The sequence below is a fragment of the Leptodactylus fuscus genome, chromosome 10 (genome assembly GCF_031893055.1).
Source record: "Leptodactylus fuscus isolate aLepFus1 chromosome 10, aLepFus1.hap2, whole genome shotgun sequence".
In the NCBI taxonomy this organism is placed as follows: Eukaryota; Metazoa; Chordata; class Amphibia; order Anura; family Leptodactylidae; genus Leptodactylus; species Leptodactylus fuscus.
Genome location: NC_134274.1, coordinates 6807816 through 6823857, shown reverse-complemented (window position 1 = coordinate 6823857; position 16042 = coordinate 6807816). Strand labels below are relative to the sequence as shown.

At 45.1% G+C, this 16042-nt stretch overlaps 1 protein-coding gene across 2 annotated transcripts in view; it reads left to right on the top strand.

Moving 5' to 3' along the window:
- The first annotated feature begins 2910 nt into the window (after window positions 1-2910).
- Window positions 2911-16042, top strand: part of LOC142183384 (kinesin-like protein KIF21A) — a 17808-nt gene continuing 4676 nt past the window's right edge. For both annotated transcript variants that reach the window (XM_075258460.1, XM_075258459.1), the window contains exons 1-11: window positions 2911-2934; window positions 4917-5022; window positions 5894-6000; window positions 6219-6364; window positions 6698-6803; window positions 7388-7506; window positions 7584-7667; window positions 8282-8368; window positions 10526-10614; window positions 13228-13435; window positions 13945-14070. In XM_075258460.1, the coding sequence (XP_075114561.1) occupies window positions 4924-5022; window positions 5894-6000; window positions 6219-6364; window positions 6698-6803; window positions 7388-7506; window positions 7584-7667; window positions 8282-8368; window positions 10526-10614; window positions 13228-13435; window positions 13945-14070 (1171 nt within the window). In that variant the 5' untranslated portion in view covers window positions 2911-2934; window positions 4917-4923. The remainder of the gene's footprint in view (window positions 2935-4916; window positions 5023-5893; window positions 6001-6218; window positions 6365-6697; window positions 6804-7387; window positions 7507-7583; window positions 7668-8281; window positions 8369-10525; window positions 10615-13227; window positions 13436-13944; window positions 14071-16042) is intronic.

The following is a 16042-nucleotide window of genomic DNA, read 5'->3' as shown; positions in this document are numbered from 1 at the left end:
ACAGGTGGGCGTCCACCACCCTGCTCTCCATACCAGTCAGTCCAATTCCTGGACAACCCCTTTAACGGCCATCAAAGAGGACCTTTCACTCCGTCTGACACCAGTGCGGACATTACTCACCAGCTGACAGTATTCTTCATAGTCTCAATGTCGAGGGCGCCACATTGAGCTGTAATGCCCGCCCTTCTGACAGTGTAGGGATATCGCTGCCGAAACTAACAGCACCGATAACCTCCAGCACCCGGGCGCACACCGTCAGCTTTCTGGTAGTATATAATAGCGCTGGTGTCAGGGGACATGAGGCCTCTATAAAGGGAAGCAAATCACCAGCCACATGTCCTTATGGTTGTCCCGGAATTGGACTTAACCCTGTGGAGGCCGAGGAGGTGTAAAATAATCAGAATAAAATAGAAGCGTACTTACCTGTCACTCACCTACGTCATTGGCTCCTTACCTGAGACCACCGAGCCCTCTGATGGGTCTCAGCAGTCACCTGGGGCGCAGGACTTCCGAAATGCAGGTCCCAATAATAAACCAAATGGACAGCGGTCTGCTTTTTACTTTATTATTTTTATACCTCCACATATGTTGTCCCAATTCCTGGACAACCCCTTTAAAGGGGTATTCCCACCTCACATACTCAGCAGTCTTCACTCTTGTAAAATCTTCTTTCTTCCTGGTTTCTTGCATCATTTGGTGGGCGGGGTTTCACAGACAACCTGCCGTTTAGCTCCGTCCCCAAATTCGCGTGTAGCTCCGCCCACCCACATTGAACTATGAAGTACAGGCAGCAGCAACTCCATTCTGTGTTACATACAGCGACTGCCTGTCTCTGCCATAATGAACACAACTGAATTAGCTAGCCTGATAACTGGGAGAACAGAAGAAATGAAAGCAGCTCCTCTATCTGAGTGCAGGACCTAGGTCACGTGGTGTAGACACAGGAATAGCTAGAAACACAGGCTCGCTCCCTGCACTTAGCCCCTCCTCCCTCCCACTGAGAGCAGCAGATACATCACTTGACTCAGGAGCAGCTAGGTCAGGGCTGTGGCCACAAAGAATTGAATAAAGTAAGATAGTGGACAAACAAAGCAGTTTTGCTGAAGCAATGTATTTAGGAAAAGTCTTACATCCACATTAACAAGCAGTATAGATAGGATCCTTGTGATGGGACAACCCCTTTAACTACAGATGAATCCAACTTGACTGCGCACGTGCCCGGAGCCAACCCTGGGAGAACATTGACTGTGTGTGGAGTGAAGCCTGGACCTTCTGGCCCGATCCTACAAGAGAGTGACCGTAAAGCAAACTGCTGAAAAGGTTCCAGTGTCAGTACACACAGAGCACGGCAGCTTTCTGTGAATGGGCAGACTGCCATGTCCAAAAATGGGCACATGAGCATCACAACTACACCATGGAGCAATGGAAGAAGGCGCCCGGTCTGATGAATGGCATGGAGCGCTGTGAGAATGTGCGTCACTAGGGGGCGCTATGGGAATAGACAATGTTGTGCTGGAAGCTTCGAGTCTGGCATCACCTGGATGTTTCTTTGGGACATGTGACCAACCTAAACATTGTACAAGCCAAGTACCCCCCTCCATGGCAGTGGTGCCCCTTGATGGTGGTCCCAGATGCCCCCCCCCCCCCACCACCAATTTGATACTAATGACCTCATGATGGATCTTCCATATTAAAAACCCAGACAGTGTAAAACCTCTGCTTGTGTAATTTGGACCTATGTCTGCGCCATGTTACCGCCACACCCCAGCCCCTGCAGTCATATAGGAACCAAGGACGCTGTTGGTTTAACCACTGGACCCATCTGATCGATTGCCCGATTTCTGCTGTCAGCCTGTCCTGAGGATAGATCAGCAGGGTCTGACCCCGGGGACACCTACAGATCAGCTGTTTGCTGTATGTGATATCACATTCATCAGTCACATGGCCTTTCAAGTGAACAGCTTTAAGCTGCAATACCAAACACAGCCACTATACAATGTATGGCGCTTGTCTGATTGCTGTGTCAGAAAAGCGATGTCAGACAAACTTCAATTGATGACGTCATCCATGTGAGCACTGCAGCCAATCACTGCCCTCAGTGGTGATGTCATCAAGTCAGTGATCATGTGAACATTTATGATGTCATCGCTGCAATAAGGGATGGCTAGCCAAAAGAAGGGGCATGTACAGTCTGTGCCCTCCTCCATCTTAAAGGGGTTGTCCAGGGAGTCTTATTTTACTTAGTTCCCCCCAGGGTTCTATGGAGACTTGTACTGGGGGGTTCTGTCTCTGGGTCATGTGATCAGAACCAGCCCTCAAGTTGCTCAGCATCCTCTTCACTAGTTACTTATGCAATGGTGGCCCCCATGGTACGGAAACCGTCCCTTTAAGATCATCTCCAACTTTTAACACATGTATACAATGATGATTATGCCCCCCCCCCCCCCCATGGCTCCCCAACCACTGTGTCTCTCCACAATACAAAGTCATGCTGCTTAATCAGTGTGTCAGTCTTCACTGTACTACTAGCATTATATTCATGAACCACATGGGCAAAGCTATACTCAGTCACACTGCTGGACTCTATAGAATGCATAAGACATTGTACAGACATGAAATGGCAATAAGGACAGCGTTCAAGGAATGGAATGTGAACACCACAGTGTGGACTGACACACGTACAGTATTAGAAGGGAGTGCTGAGGATGTAACAGTTATATAGATAGGGGGTGAGGGGGGCATATACATCAGCCAGTACCACATGATGTATTACATATACATCCCAGTACAACAGCGCCACCCTCAGATACAGGATAGCATCGGAACAAAGCAAATAAAATGGCGGCCGCGGGAATTCCGGTATCCAGCCAGTCGCCTAGCAGCCGGATGCACTTCCGGGTCATGCGCCTGTTTACCTTCCGGGTCGCAGGAGAGGTAACTATGTGGCAAATTTTGAACTCTGTCATGTAATGAAGGCGGTGTGTACAGCGCTGTAAGCCGTGTATACTACCTAGTGTGTGTATATACAGGGGACGACTAGTCCTGTGTGTGTATATATATATATATATATATATATATATATATATATATATATATGTATATGACATTTATCTCATGCAGCTCTGCCCGATCATCCACCTTTCTGCATCTCCCCTATCCTCGTCTATCCTGTAGGGGGCGCTGTTTCATCTCTGCCATGTACATTTAGTTCACACATGAATAGGGAGTGGCGCAATTTGGTCCTGAAGAAAATCGCTTCAGGAATTAGGAGGCGGTTATGGGCAAAAACCGCCTCAAAAACCCACCAAGCGGTTTTTCCCTCTCCAGCACAGTGAGGGCTCATTCACACGGGGCCAGTGGGGCGGAATTTGGACGTGGAATCCGCCTGCAAATCCACCTCCATACAATAGCGGTCTATATAGACCGCTAGCATTCATTTTTCCGCTAGCGTTTTTTTTGCCGCTAGCCGAAAAAAGAAGCAACGTGACCTTTCTTGATGCAGATTCAGCCTCAGGAAATCAACACAAGTGAATGGGAAGCGGAAACCGCATCAGAAAACGGCGTTGCGTATTTTAAAGTCCATTCAATGTGCGGTAGGGAAAAACCGCCTGGCGTTTTTTTGAGAAGTTTTTAACCCCAAAAAATCAGTCCAAAAATTGCCTCAGTGTCCAAAAATCGCTTCCTAATTCCGGAAGCGTTTTTTTTTCTGGACCAAATTCCGCCACACCCTATTCACATGTGAACTAAGCCTTAAAGGGATTCTACCATTAAAACCTCTCTTTTTTTTGTGGATAAGACGTCGGAATAGCCTTTAGAAAGGCTATTCGTCTCTTACCTTTAGATGTGATCTTCGCCGCGCCGTTCCTTAGAAATACTGTTTTTTTACCTGTATGCAAATTAGTTCTCTCATAGCGATGGGGGCGGGCCCCACTGCTGCTCGAAAACAGGCTCCAGTGACGCCTCTATCTTCGGTTGGATCCTCCCCTTCTTTTGTCGTCTTCCTTCGGCGTCACCTCCGATGCCTGCGCAGCAGGCTCTGCCAGTGAGACACTAGTAGAGCCGACTGCGCATGTGCGCAATTGCGGCCTTGGAACTATGGCTGGCGGTCAGCATGCGCAGTCGGCTCTATTAGTGTCTCACTGGCAGAGTCAACTGCGCAGGCGTCGGAGGTGATGCCGAAAGAAGGGGAGGATCCAGCCGAAGATAGAGGTGTCGCTGGAGCCTGTTCTCAAGCAGCAGTGGGGACGCTCCCATCGCATTTCCAGCGCTAGGGCCCGCCCCTATCGCTGCAAGATAGCTAATTTGCATACCAGTAAAAACCGGTATTTCTAAGGAACGGCGCGGCGGAGATCACATCTAAAGTTAAGAGACGACTAGCCTTTCTAAAGACTATTCCAACATCTTAACCCCCAAAAAAGGGTTTTAATGGTAGAATCCCTTTAATGGACCTTGATAAAACGCCTGGCGGTTTTCTGCCAAAAATCGCATTGCGGTTTTGGAAAAAAAAAACGCTAGCAGTTTTCCACCTCTCATTGACTTACATTGATTTTCTGAGGCGGAAAACGCCTCAAGAAAGGTCATGTTGCTTTTTTTTCCAGCTAGCGGCAAAAAAACGCTAGCAGAGAGACGAACGTTAGCGGTCTACATAGACCTCTATTGTACGGAGGCGGATTCTGCGTCCAAATTCCGCGCCATCTGAACGAGCCTTTACCTGCGTCTTCGTCACCATTCCTCCAGTCTAACCATTTAACCCCTTAGATGTAGAAGTCGGCAGTGACCACAACCCCCGTGCTTATATACAGCGGCCAATCCCCCCTGGTATAGGCTTCACCTTATTCTCTATCACTGTGTCTACTTGGGGAAGGGGGGGGGGGGAGGTGCAGCTATAAGCTTTAACCCTTGTAATGTTCTCTTAGGACTGCGATGGCGGCTCTCGAGCTCCGAAAACTCCGTAAGAAACTTAGACAGATTGAAACCTTAGAGCACCTGCCCCGTGAGCTGGCCCCCAGCGAGATCGCAAAGGTGAAGTCCAGCAGGGCGGCGCTGGTTATACATGGCCAGTACAACATTATACATTTGTCAGACTTTGCAACAAACATCTACAATGAGGCAACTTGAATCTCCTTATGCTGATGTCCTGTCTTTAGGATCAGCTTGTAAGTCGTGGGGGTCTTGACTTGTGGAACCACCATGAAGCGGTATTTGGGTGAACCCTGAATACCAAGCACAGCGCCTTATATTGTATAGTGGCTGTGCTTGGTATTGCAGCCCAGCCCTCAGTTGGTGTACCATGTGATTGATGAATGAGACTTCATTAGCACAGGGAAGAGGCTGTGACACTAGTGAGCAACAGAGGTCTGAAGGATCAGACCCCCACCAATCACATATTGATATCCTATCCTAAAGATCAATATGCAAGTCCCCAAAAAACCCTTTAAGGAATATATTGGAGGCTAAGGAAATAAAAAGGAAACACGTGTCACATACCCCCAGTCCTCTGCTGTGGGTCAGGTTTAGTGGTCACTTGTTGAGTACTAAGGACATCATATCCCCTGAGCCTATCATACAATGGACGCAATGCTGGAACTGAGGACTGGGGGTAGACCAGTATTTTTTTTAATCTTACCCCATACCCAAACCACTGGGTTTTCTGAAAATCCCTCTAAAAATATGCATCATAACATATGCAGTCTGAAGTAACCTCAGAACTAAGGACAGTCACTAACCATAGAAGTCTATGGAGGGGTCACTCATGTCTGAGGCAAAGGCAAAACAAACCCTACACTGCTGTATCCATAGTCTGTCCATAGAAGTGTATGCAGTATATTTGGGGTCTTCAGGCCGGGGTACATACATGTGTAGCAATGATCTGATTGACCCCTCCTGTATTTAGGTAGCCCAGAAACATGATCTGCGGAGGCTTATAGAGGAATTGTTATCTCAGCCTGTGGAGGAAAAAACCCCGGAGGAGGAAAATGTGGAGACAAGCGGCGAATCCAGGTGTGTCCTATAATACGGTGTATACCTCTGTAAATGGAGTTTCTGTCTACAAATCAAATTTTCATACTGATGCCCTATCTAATGGAGTGACAGGGGAGGCAATGGCTAGGAAAATTTCTTAAAATTCCCGAAAACTCAAATTACTCAATGTCTTATGTGAAGCTTCTTGTAGTCCTCTCTCCTGCCCTTTTCTCATCACCGCTGTTCTGTTCTTGTAGTGCGGCTTCTTTCCCCCAGCCTGACCCCGACGTCCCGCCTAGACCTGCACCCGCCACAGCTTCCAAGCGAAAAAAGCACAAAACCACCCCACAAGGACAAGCAGCCCCTCCAGAGAGGACAGCGCCCCCTGCAGGACGGCTGACAGGTTGGTCTAATATTCAGTTAAATCTACATAAGAAGTAAAAAGAAATTAAATTAAAATTAATCAGTTTCCGGTCTGGTTAGATTAAATGGAGTGAATTGCAATACCTGGCACAGCCATTACCCATTGTGTGGTGCTGTGCCTACTGGTGGGGGTGTCTAGTTACTTATAGATATAAATTGTGCTATAATGTAAATCATTTTATTTTTTACCTGACTCTATTGTAATTCTTCCTCTTATGTTTTCTCCTCCATCTTTTTTCTCCACCCGCTCTCCTCCGCTATGACATACTTTTTCGTTAAACACAAATTTTTCATCATTTTATCGCTGCCCCAGATTCATATCCACTGCAGGACTCACGGTTCCTTATTCACAGCTTGGAAGGGCACAGTGATCTAGTGACGTGTGTTCTCATACATGACACATACGTGATCTCTGGGAGGTGAGAGATGCACATTAGCTATCATGTTAAATGCTCCCACCATTACATAAGTACATGCTGCTGGTTTAGGGGCCCCAGACCTATCAATGGGTTAATAGGCCAGGGTCAGAGGTTCCTCTGACTCCGACTGACCTCAAACAATCCAGCAGCCGCTTAGCACACCCGTAAAGCTATGGTGCCCTAGAATAAGGACCACTAAAAGGTTGAATATTGATGGCCTATCCTTAGGATAGGTGATCGATATCTGATCGGTGGGGGTCTGACACCCCAGAACCCATACAGATCAGCTACTTGAATTAGGGCTGATCTGTAGTACTAAGCACAACCACTATGCAATGTACGGCGCTGTTTCTTGTTTTCATTGACGAGATGGCAGTGCTCACCTGAATGATGTGGTCTCTTCAAACATCTAATCGGTGGGGGTCCCGGGTGCCCTAGAGATACAGATACACTACAGAAATGTGAATTATAACCTGTCATCAGCTGGAGAGATACACTTACCTCTCAGCCTCACACACGTCTCCTTTGCTTTGCCTCCATCTTTCTTTTTTCCCCATCTTTCCTTGCCCTCTATCTTGTCGTAGTTGGGACACCTCAGTACGTGTTTGGCATATACCCTCCCGGTCAGAGGTCAAGACGCTGTGCGGTCACACTGGAGGAGTCACATGTATGGTCATGGTCTATCTGGATGGATCCGAGCAACGTAAGTGACCTCTACATAAACTGATGGGGCCGACGTGGGGCTGGCGGAGTATTGAGGAGTTTATTTTTTTGTTTCAGACTCCGATCTTCTGCCCCTCGGAGAAAATTTTGTCTGCAGCGGATCCTCCGACAGCAGCATCAAAGTATGGAGTCTGCGCACAGGTGAGAGGGAGACAAGCGCTGGATTGGGGGAACATTTACTTCCTGTGATCCCTGTAATGTGCTGATGGCGTTGGATCTGCCGTGGGGATCTCCCATAATCAGCTGTTAGTGGGACCACTTAGTCGTCTCCATTGTGTCCTTCCAGCAGACCTCAAGGAGGAAAGCTGACCGTGCCTTATAAGAAACAGCGCCACTCTTCTCATGGCTAGATTTGGTATTGCAGCAGTCAAGTAAATGAGGATAAACTGCAATGCCAAGCACAGACTATGGACAGAAGTGGCGCTGTTTCAGGTGGAAAGAAGAGCTCGTTTTCTAAGCCCTTTAAGGGTTTTTTTTAGTCAAATGAATATTGAACAATGACCTATAATTAGTATCAGACCAATAGGAATCTGTCAGCTATACCCCAAATGGTCTAATATTTAAAGCAGCAGCGGCGCTCAGGCTCGTGTTACTTCCCCAATGATGTGACATGATGTTCATTTGTCACATGGCCGGTTTGTAATTTAGTCCCGTGGAAGTGAATGAGGCTTTAACCTCTCAGGACATAGGGCGAGTGTTGTCAGAAACAGTATATGGGCTGTTGTGCTAAAGCTTTGGGTTTTCTTTCCTCCCAGGTCAGCCTCTGCTCAGTATATACACATTCTCTGCGGTGTCCGCCATCACACATATACCGGATACAAAGCTGCTGATTTCTGGCTCAGGTAAGTGTCCCCAGTCACTTCTGCAGACTATGCAGATTATCACTGACCCCCGCCATAATAGTACACAACATGCAGGAGTCTGCACAGGATCTCCTCCATACGGTTACACCGTTCTCATCACAAGGGCACACCTACGGTTATAGCCCCGTGGTCCGGCTTATGATACAGGTCAGAGACGTCTCTGGGCTGTGCCGTTTAACCCATTATATGCATACATAAACTGACAGCTGTCTGGTCAGGATGTCTCAGCCAACTTTTGCACGACACTGTTTGTGAAAATTGTAACATTCATACATCGTTCCTGCTTCATGACAACCACTGTAGGAGCGGCAGTGGTATATACCCTTTCACCCAGCTTTCCAGAAACCGATGGTAAAATGGGGCGACGGGAGGACTTTTGTGCCTTTTTGTTTTTGGAGGTTTACACTAAACAAGCGTCATTGTCAGGGATTGTTCTGGTAAGAATGGACGATAATGACGAAGCCGCCAGACGCCTTATTTTAGAAACCGCCACTTGCTTATTTTTACCTGCTCTGCAATTACTTAAGAGCCACAATCGGTGAGGCCACAATTATCCTCCTGATGATCCATTCTTTGTTCCCACATCACCATCTCAGGCACAATAAAGGGGGAGGAAGAGGGTTTAAGTTACTCAAGAACACCTGCTCCATTTCTAAGGGTGAAAAGTTTTACAGCAAGTGGAGCAAAAACTTGAGTCATTTGTGCTGTCGGTTGTGGACTCTGTGCAGGAAACTGAGATATAAGGTGCTGTATGGCGGATGTTCACTCTGTCACGTAGATTAAAGGGAGATCCCAACTTGCCAGCTGCTGTCTGTATACCCTGCTCGGCATATGGATACAGGACTTGCTGTTTCTGCTGTTTTCTTGCGGCATAAGTCCTCACCGCACTGTGATGCCCCGTGTCCCTCTGGTCTCAGTGGTCACGTGCGGCAGGGATTTCTGCCGGAAGGTAACACCAGAGAACAGGACCACGCGGGGGGCAGCAGAAACAGGTGGGTATCGCTCCTGTAACTCACGGTCATGTATATATTCAGCAGTCTCACTGCCTCTTCATTTTATATCAAGCACAGCGCCATACATTGACTAGTGGCTGTGCTTGGTATTGCAGTTGAATTCCATTCAATTGACTTTGACTGAGCTGCAAACAGACCATGTGACCAATGAGTTTAACGTTACAAAACTGGGTACCCAGTTTGATATGGCTGACTTATCTTAGGTCATTGATATCAAATTCCCAGTAAACCCCTTTAAAAATAAAAAACCTGCATGTCATCAGAGTCCTTGCGTCGTCCTCTTGTGTCAGGCGTCCTATTCAGCGGTATCTGTTTTCGGCACTATTAATACTTTATGAGTACCTACCTCCCAATTCCTTCCTGAAGAGCATTTCCCTCCCGAAAATACAGAAATGACCTAGAAATCTAAATCCCTGAGCTCTCCTTGTGTGCTCGGCCTCTCGTATTATATTCTGCCTTTTATATTCTCTTACACGGGCATCAAGCCCTGGATGTTAATCCCTACTGACAGGTGTGATGGTGATGGGACCACCACACGGGACGTCTCCGCGCAGGCTTTTTCGCTGCAGGAAGTTTGCAGTGGATTTTACTGACGGCCAAAACCAAGCACGGTTAGTTGACTGTGGTGTTCACCATGCAAAGGGTAAAAACCCGCAGCCTATATGGGCATGGCCAGTGTGCACTGCAGGTCCTTAGTGCAGTGTGTAGACATTGCATGTCCCATCCCTTACAATCCCTGCCTGTCACCCGGCTTTCCATAGACCCTGATTATTATTCTCCACCTTCTTTGCTTCAGCTGTAATTTTGTGCCACTTTGCAGTGGAATTCTGGTCCAGGGGTATATAGTGATGGTTTACCAGTGACCTGGATCCTGCGGCTGCAGCAGATTTAGCGCAAAGTGCCCCCTGACCACATTCAAGTGAATGAATCTGGTTGCCGTTCCTTCCATAGTTGGTGGCCAGAGTCGCTCCTTAACAGGGACCCTTTTATCCGCGGGATTCCAGACGTTAAGCTACAGCTTACTGAATATTTTCAATAGCTCTGCTTACAGTCAGTGAACGCAGCCAGTGTTATCGAACGCAAGGTGGCGGAGGAGTCTCATCCGCTATGTGTTGTATTTCAGATGGTGGAAAGATCGAGGTTTGGGATCTGGAAACACAAGAAAACCTTCGATCCGAGAGAGCGCATGAAGACAAGGTGTCAGCGTTACAGGTGAGAGGTGGGAGGCCAGAAAAAAGGGGGGGCCTAACCTGCTGCCTGACTGACCAAGGAGGGCTGCATCCATCTGATGGACAGAGCCTGGTGCCATCATTTAAACATGACTCTGTTCTCTTTTCCATTCACTGATCACATACCTCAGTGCAGGAGATACCTGACAGCGCCCTCTCATGGAAGTAGTGACAATGAGGAGTAACTAAAGATTAATGTCCCTGGTTAAACTACCCCCCACTCCCCTGCTTCTTGCACAAGTTCTCACAAAGATCAGCCATATCTCATTTCCACCTGTACCACATAATGCCTCCGTACTATATGCTGCTGACCAACTACCGTGCTTGTGGTGACATGGTAAATGGTCTCCTTTCTGATAGTGGAAAGCAGTGTATCTTAACTCTTCTCACTCCAGTACATCAGAGAATAAGGGGAGAATATATTTATTATGTACATCAAGGGTCAGCAACCCCTGGGCACTGGAGTTGGCACCCAAGACATATGTACCTGGCACAGGACTCTCTCTGCCGGCGGCCATCTCTCTCTAATCAACCATGTAAATGCAGTCGGACAGGAGGATGCCCTAGGTGGTGGTGGGATCATGAGCACGGCCACAACCACATAACGGCCGAATAAGTCTCTAAAGATATCGGTCACAAAATGTTAGAAAACTCCGGGTGCATTACACAAACCCTAAAGGCATTACCAGATATTCGAAGTGACCTTCTGGGGTGTGAAAGGCCGTCGTCCATTCATCTCCTTCTTTGATCCAGATCAGATTGTGGGTCCCGCGGAGGTCAATTTTAGAAAACCAGCGGGCATCCACAATCTGATTAAGAAGATCAGAGGAAGAGGGTCCTGATTTTTGGCCATAATTTTATTTAATTCCCAATAGTCAATTCATGGCCACAATCCGCCATCTTTCTTTTTAACAAAAAGAGAACCCAGTCCCCATGGGAGATTTAAATGGACGGATGTGACCTTGAAGAAGACTATCCTGAATGTATTCCTGGATAACCTCATGTTCTGGAGCAGAATGATTGCAGATCCTTCCCTTAGGGTATTTGGACTCAGGAAGGAGTTCAATCCCACAATTGTAAGGTCTATGTGGGGGCAAACCCTTAGTAGTTTTAGGATCAAATACATTGTGAAAATCACACAAAAATTCAGATAAAACCCTAGTTCTAGAATATCAGACAACAAATCCTCCGTAACAAAGAAACTTATAACCTCAGAACGTACAGGGCCCACTTGTAAAGAGATTAAGGGGGGTCTTAAATCAGATTTTACCCCTGAACAGTGGGGTAAAATCCGCTCCAGGAACCACCAGAGGAGTATCAAGTGGTAGAAGTTCAATGTGTAAAGTAGAAATAAACAAAATCTTAGAGTGCACTAGGACCTGACGGGAAACAGATCTGTCCCCAGAGGACAGAGACACAGGTAACATCAATATACGAGAATTCTTGGAAGATACCTGATTGCCTGAGCGGTTTTCCCGATTACCACTCAGGCACTGGAGTTTTCCCCCGGTGTGCGTGGTTTGATGGAACAGCCTCAGATGAGATGACCTGGTCTGTCGCAATACAGGCAGAGATTATTTCGGAGGAGATATTCTTGCCTAGCCTTGGCATCCAGCGCTCCCAGCGCCATAGACTCATCACCAGCGGGGGTAGGGAAACAACAGAAAGAGAGGGATAGACAGAAGACTTAGCGGAATCAGTCCATACCCTCTATTTACGCCTGTCCTGGATTCTCCGGTCAATGCAGACACCTATGGTTATGGCCTGTCATAAGGTAGGGGGATCAGGGTGACCTACCCAAACATCCTTAACTGAATCATTCAGGCCCTGTTTTAAAAGAGCCCTCGAAGCCGAGTGACACCAACCTGTCGTTATACTAAACTTCAGAAACTCAGAGTAATAAGTCTCAGCAGAGTGTTTGCCCTGCCAAAGGGTAAGGACCTGTGATTTGGGAAATCCGGTATGGTCATACTCTGTATAAATAGCGCCCTATATACTGCAGTGATCATCCCCACCATCTAAGACCCTGGGAGGAAGGGAATGACAAGACAGTGAGTCCTAAGCTGAACCCGTCCCCTGTCCCTGCCTACTAGGCGGCAGAGGAAAACTGAGCAGCAGTCCCTTCTTATGATATAGGTGCTAACACAGAACGCAGCCAAGATAAACAACAATAAAATGGAGCCAAGGGGTCGGTAACAGTCGAGCAGCGCAGTACAGAATCAAAATCCAAGAGAGTAGTCACAAGAAAAGACAAAAGTCAGAAATACAAGAGTATGGAGCCAGCAGGCACAAGGAAATAACAAGCACTAAGGTGGGAAAACAATGTATAGGAAGAAGGAACCCGCCCCAGACTTGATTGGAAGGAAAGATATTAGTCACTTAAGTGTGGCTGAGATTAACTATTAGAGGAGCAGAGGGACACCAAGGTGTAAGAGATGGGTGTGGTGGAAAATCAATTACAAAGGTGAGGGAATAGGACAGTGTTCAGACAGTGAACCTAAAGCAAAGAATCATAGCCAGACATGCCTCCAGATGCGGCCAGAAGGTGGCGCTGGAGTCAGAATGGATAAGGAAGTTACACCGTGTCTTTGTTCAGTTCCATTCAGGATTGCTTTACTCCGGGTCACTGGATGGTTCCTTGAAGGTCTGGAGAGTTGTCCCTTCTTCTGGAGCCCTAAGTCTTCAGCACTCCTGTGACCCGCTGGCGCCATCCTTGAGGGGTCTGTTCAGTCTTTGTGCCACTTCACACCAACTATACCTGGCGACACAAGGATCTTGTATAAAAGCCGTCAGCTGGAAACAAGGTGAGAGTCACATGTAAGGGGCAAATTTAGGCAAGGAGGCAGGTAGGACACTACTGGTGGGTATGTGTATAACTAGTGAGCAGGTTCCCAGGATGGTAATGTCACGCAATAATATTGTGAGGTTACTCTGACAAATGGTATGATCTTATAATTCATCTGCAACAAGTTTGGGTTGTCAGACCCAGTTTAGACCACCAAATTACCCATCTGATGCTCAATCCCTGTCCCGTGGAGAGGTAAAAGGGGCATAAGTGGTAAGGCCTCTAACCTCGGGATCATAATGGAGCTCCGGCATAACAAGACCCATGAATCCAGAAGCTGACAGTCTGATCTAAGGAGGACAGCAGAGATCTTGAGTGAGTTTGCACTGAGAGGACACATGGACCTGTTCTGTCTAACTTGGGGCTGGTCCTCATTCCCTCTTTGTGTCTTGCAATATCCGGCTACCAAAACTTACCTGTCCATCATTATGTCCTTTACCTCAGATCATCTAAATTTTTCTTTTTCAGACCATCTCACCCGTCTGTCCAATCACAACTCCAGCTCCGGTTTTGTTGACGCATTAGCTGTTACACCTGACAATCTCCTCATCACCACCGGCTTTAACATTGACCAAGGACACGGATATCTGAACAGTAAGTGCTGCAGCGTGTGACATGTCCCCAATGTACAGGATGTTACCGGTGGCCGATATTACCCCAAGTTACCTTACATAGCCGCATCATGTGCTAGTTATGTAACTAACTGCTGACTGTAGGTCCTGCATTGTATCCTACATACACTTATACATATACTGCCCTCTATGTAGAAAATACTTATATAACTACTATAATACTGCTCCTATGTACAAGAATATAACTACTATAATACTACCTCCTATGTACAAGAATATAACTACTATAATACTACCTCCTATGTACAAGAATATAACTACTATAATACTACCTCCTATGTACAAGAATATAACTACTATAATACTGCGCCTATGGACAAGAATATAACTACTATAATACTGCTCCTATGGACAAGAATATAACTACTATAATACTACCTCCTATGTACAAGAATATAACTACTATAATACTACCTCCTATGTACAAGAATATAACTACTATAATACTACCTCCTATGTACAAGAATATAACTACTATAATACTACATCTATGTACAAGAATATAACTACTATAATACTATTCCTATGTACAAGAATATAACTACTATAATACTACTCCAATGTACAAGAATATAACTACTATAATACTACTCCTATGTACAAGAATATAACTACTATAATACTACCTCCTATGTACAAGAATATAACTACTATAATACTGCTCCTATGTACAGGAATATAACTACTATAATACTACTGCTATGTACAAGAGTATAACTACTATAATACTGCTCCTATGTACAAGAATATAACTACTATAATACTACTCCTATGTACAAGAATATAACTACTATAATACTGCTCCTATGTACAAGGATATAACTACTATAATACTGCTCCTATGTACAGGAATATAACTACTATAATACTACACCTATGTACCAGAATATAACTACTATAATACTACTCCTATGTACAAGAATATAACTACTATAATACTACTCCTATGTACAAGAATATAACTACTATAATACTGCTCTTATGTACAAGAATATAACTACTATAATACTACCTCCTATGTACAAGAATATAACTACTATAATACTACTCCTATGTACAAGAATATAACTACTATAATACTACCTCCTATGTACAAGAATATAACTACTATAATACTACATCTATGTACAAGAATATAACTACTATAATACTACTCCTATGTACAAGAATATAACTACTATAACACTACCTCCTATGTAGAAGAATATAACTACTATAATACTACTCCTATATACAAGAATATAACTACTATAATACTACTCCTATGTACAAGAATATAACTACTATAATACTACCTCCTATGTACAAGAATATAACTACTATAATACTGCTCCTATGTACAGGAATATAACTACTATAATACTGCTCCTATGTACAAGGATATAACTACTATAATACTGCTCCTATGTACAGGAATATAACTACTATAATACTACACCTATGTACCAGAATATAACTACTATAATACTGCTCCTATGTACAAGAATATAACTACTATAATACTGCTCCTATGTACAAGAATATAACTACTATAATACTGCTCCTATGTACAAGAATATAACTACTATAATACTGCTCCTATGTACAAGAATATAACTACTATAATACTACCTCCTATGTACAAGAATATAACTACTATAATACTGCGCCTATGGACAAGAATATAACTACTATAATATTACTCCTATGTACAAGAATATAACTACTATAATACTACTGCTCCTATGTACAAGAATATAACTACTATAATACTACTGCTCCTATGTACAAGAATATAACTACTATAATACTACCTCCTATGTACAAGAATATAACTACTATAATACTACTCCTATGTACAAGAATATAACTACTATAATACTACTCCTATGTACAAGAATATAACTACTATAATACTACTCCTATGTACAAGAATATAACTACTATAATACTGC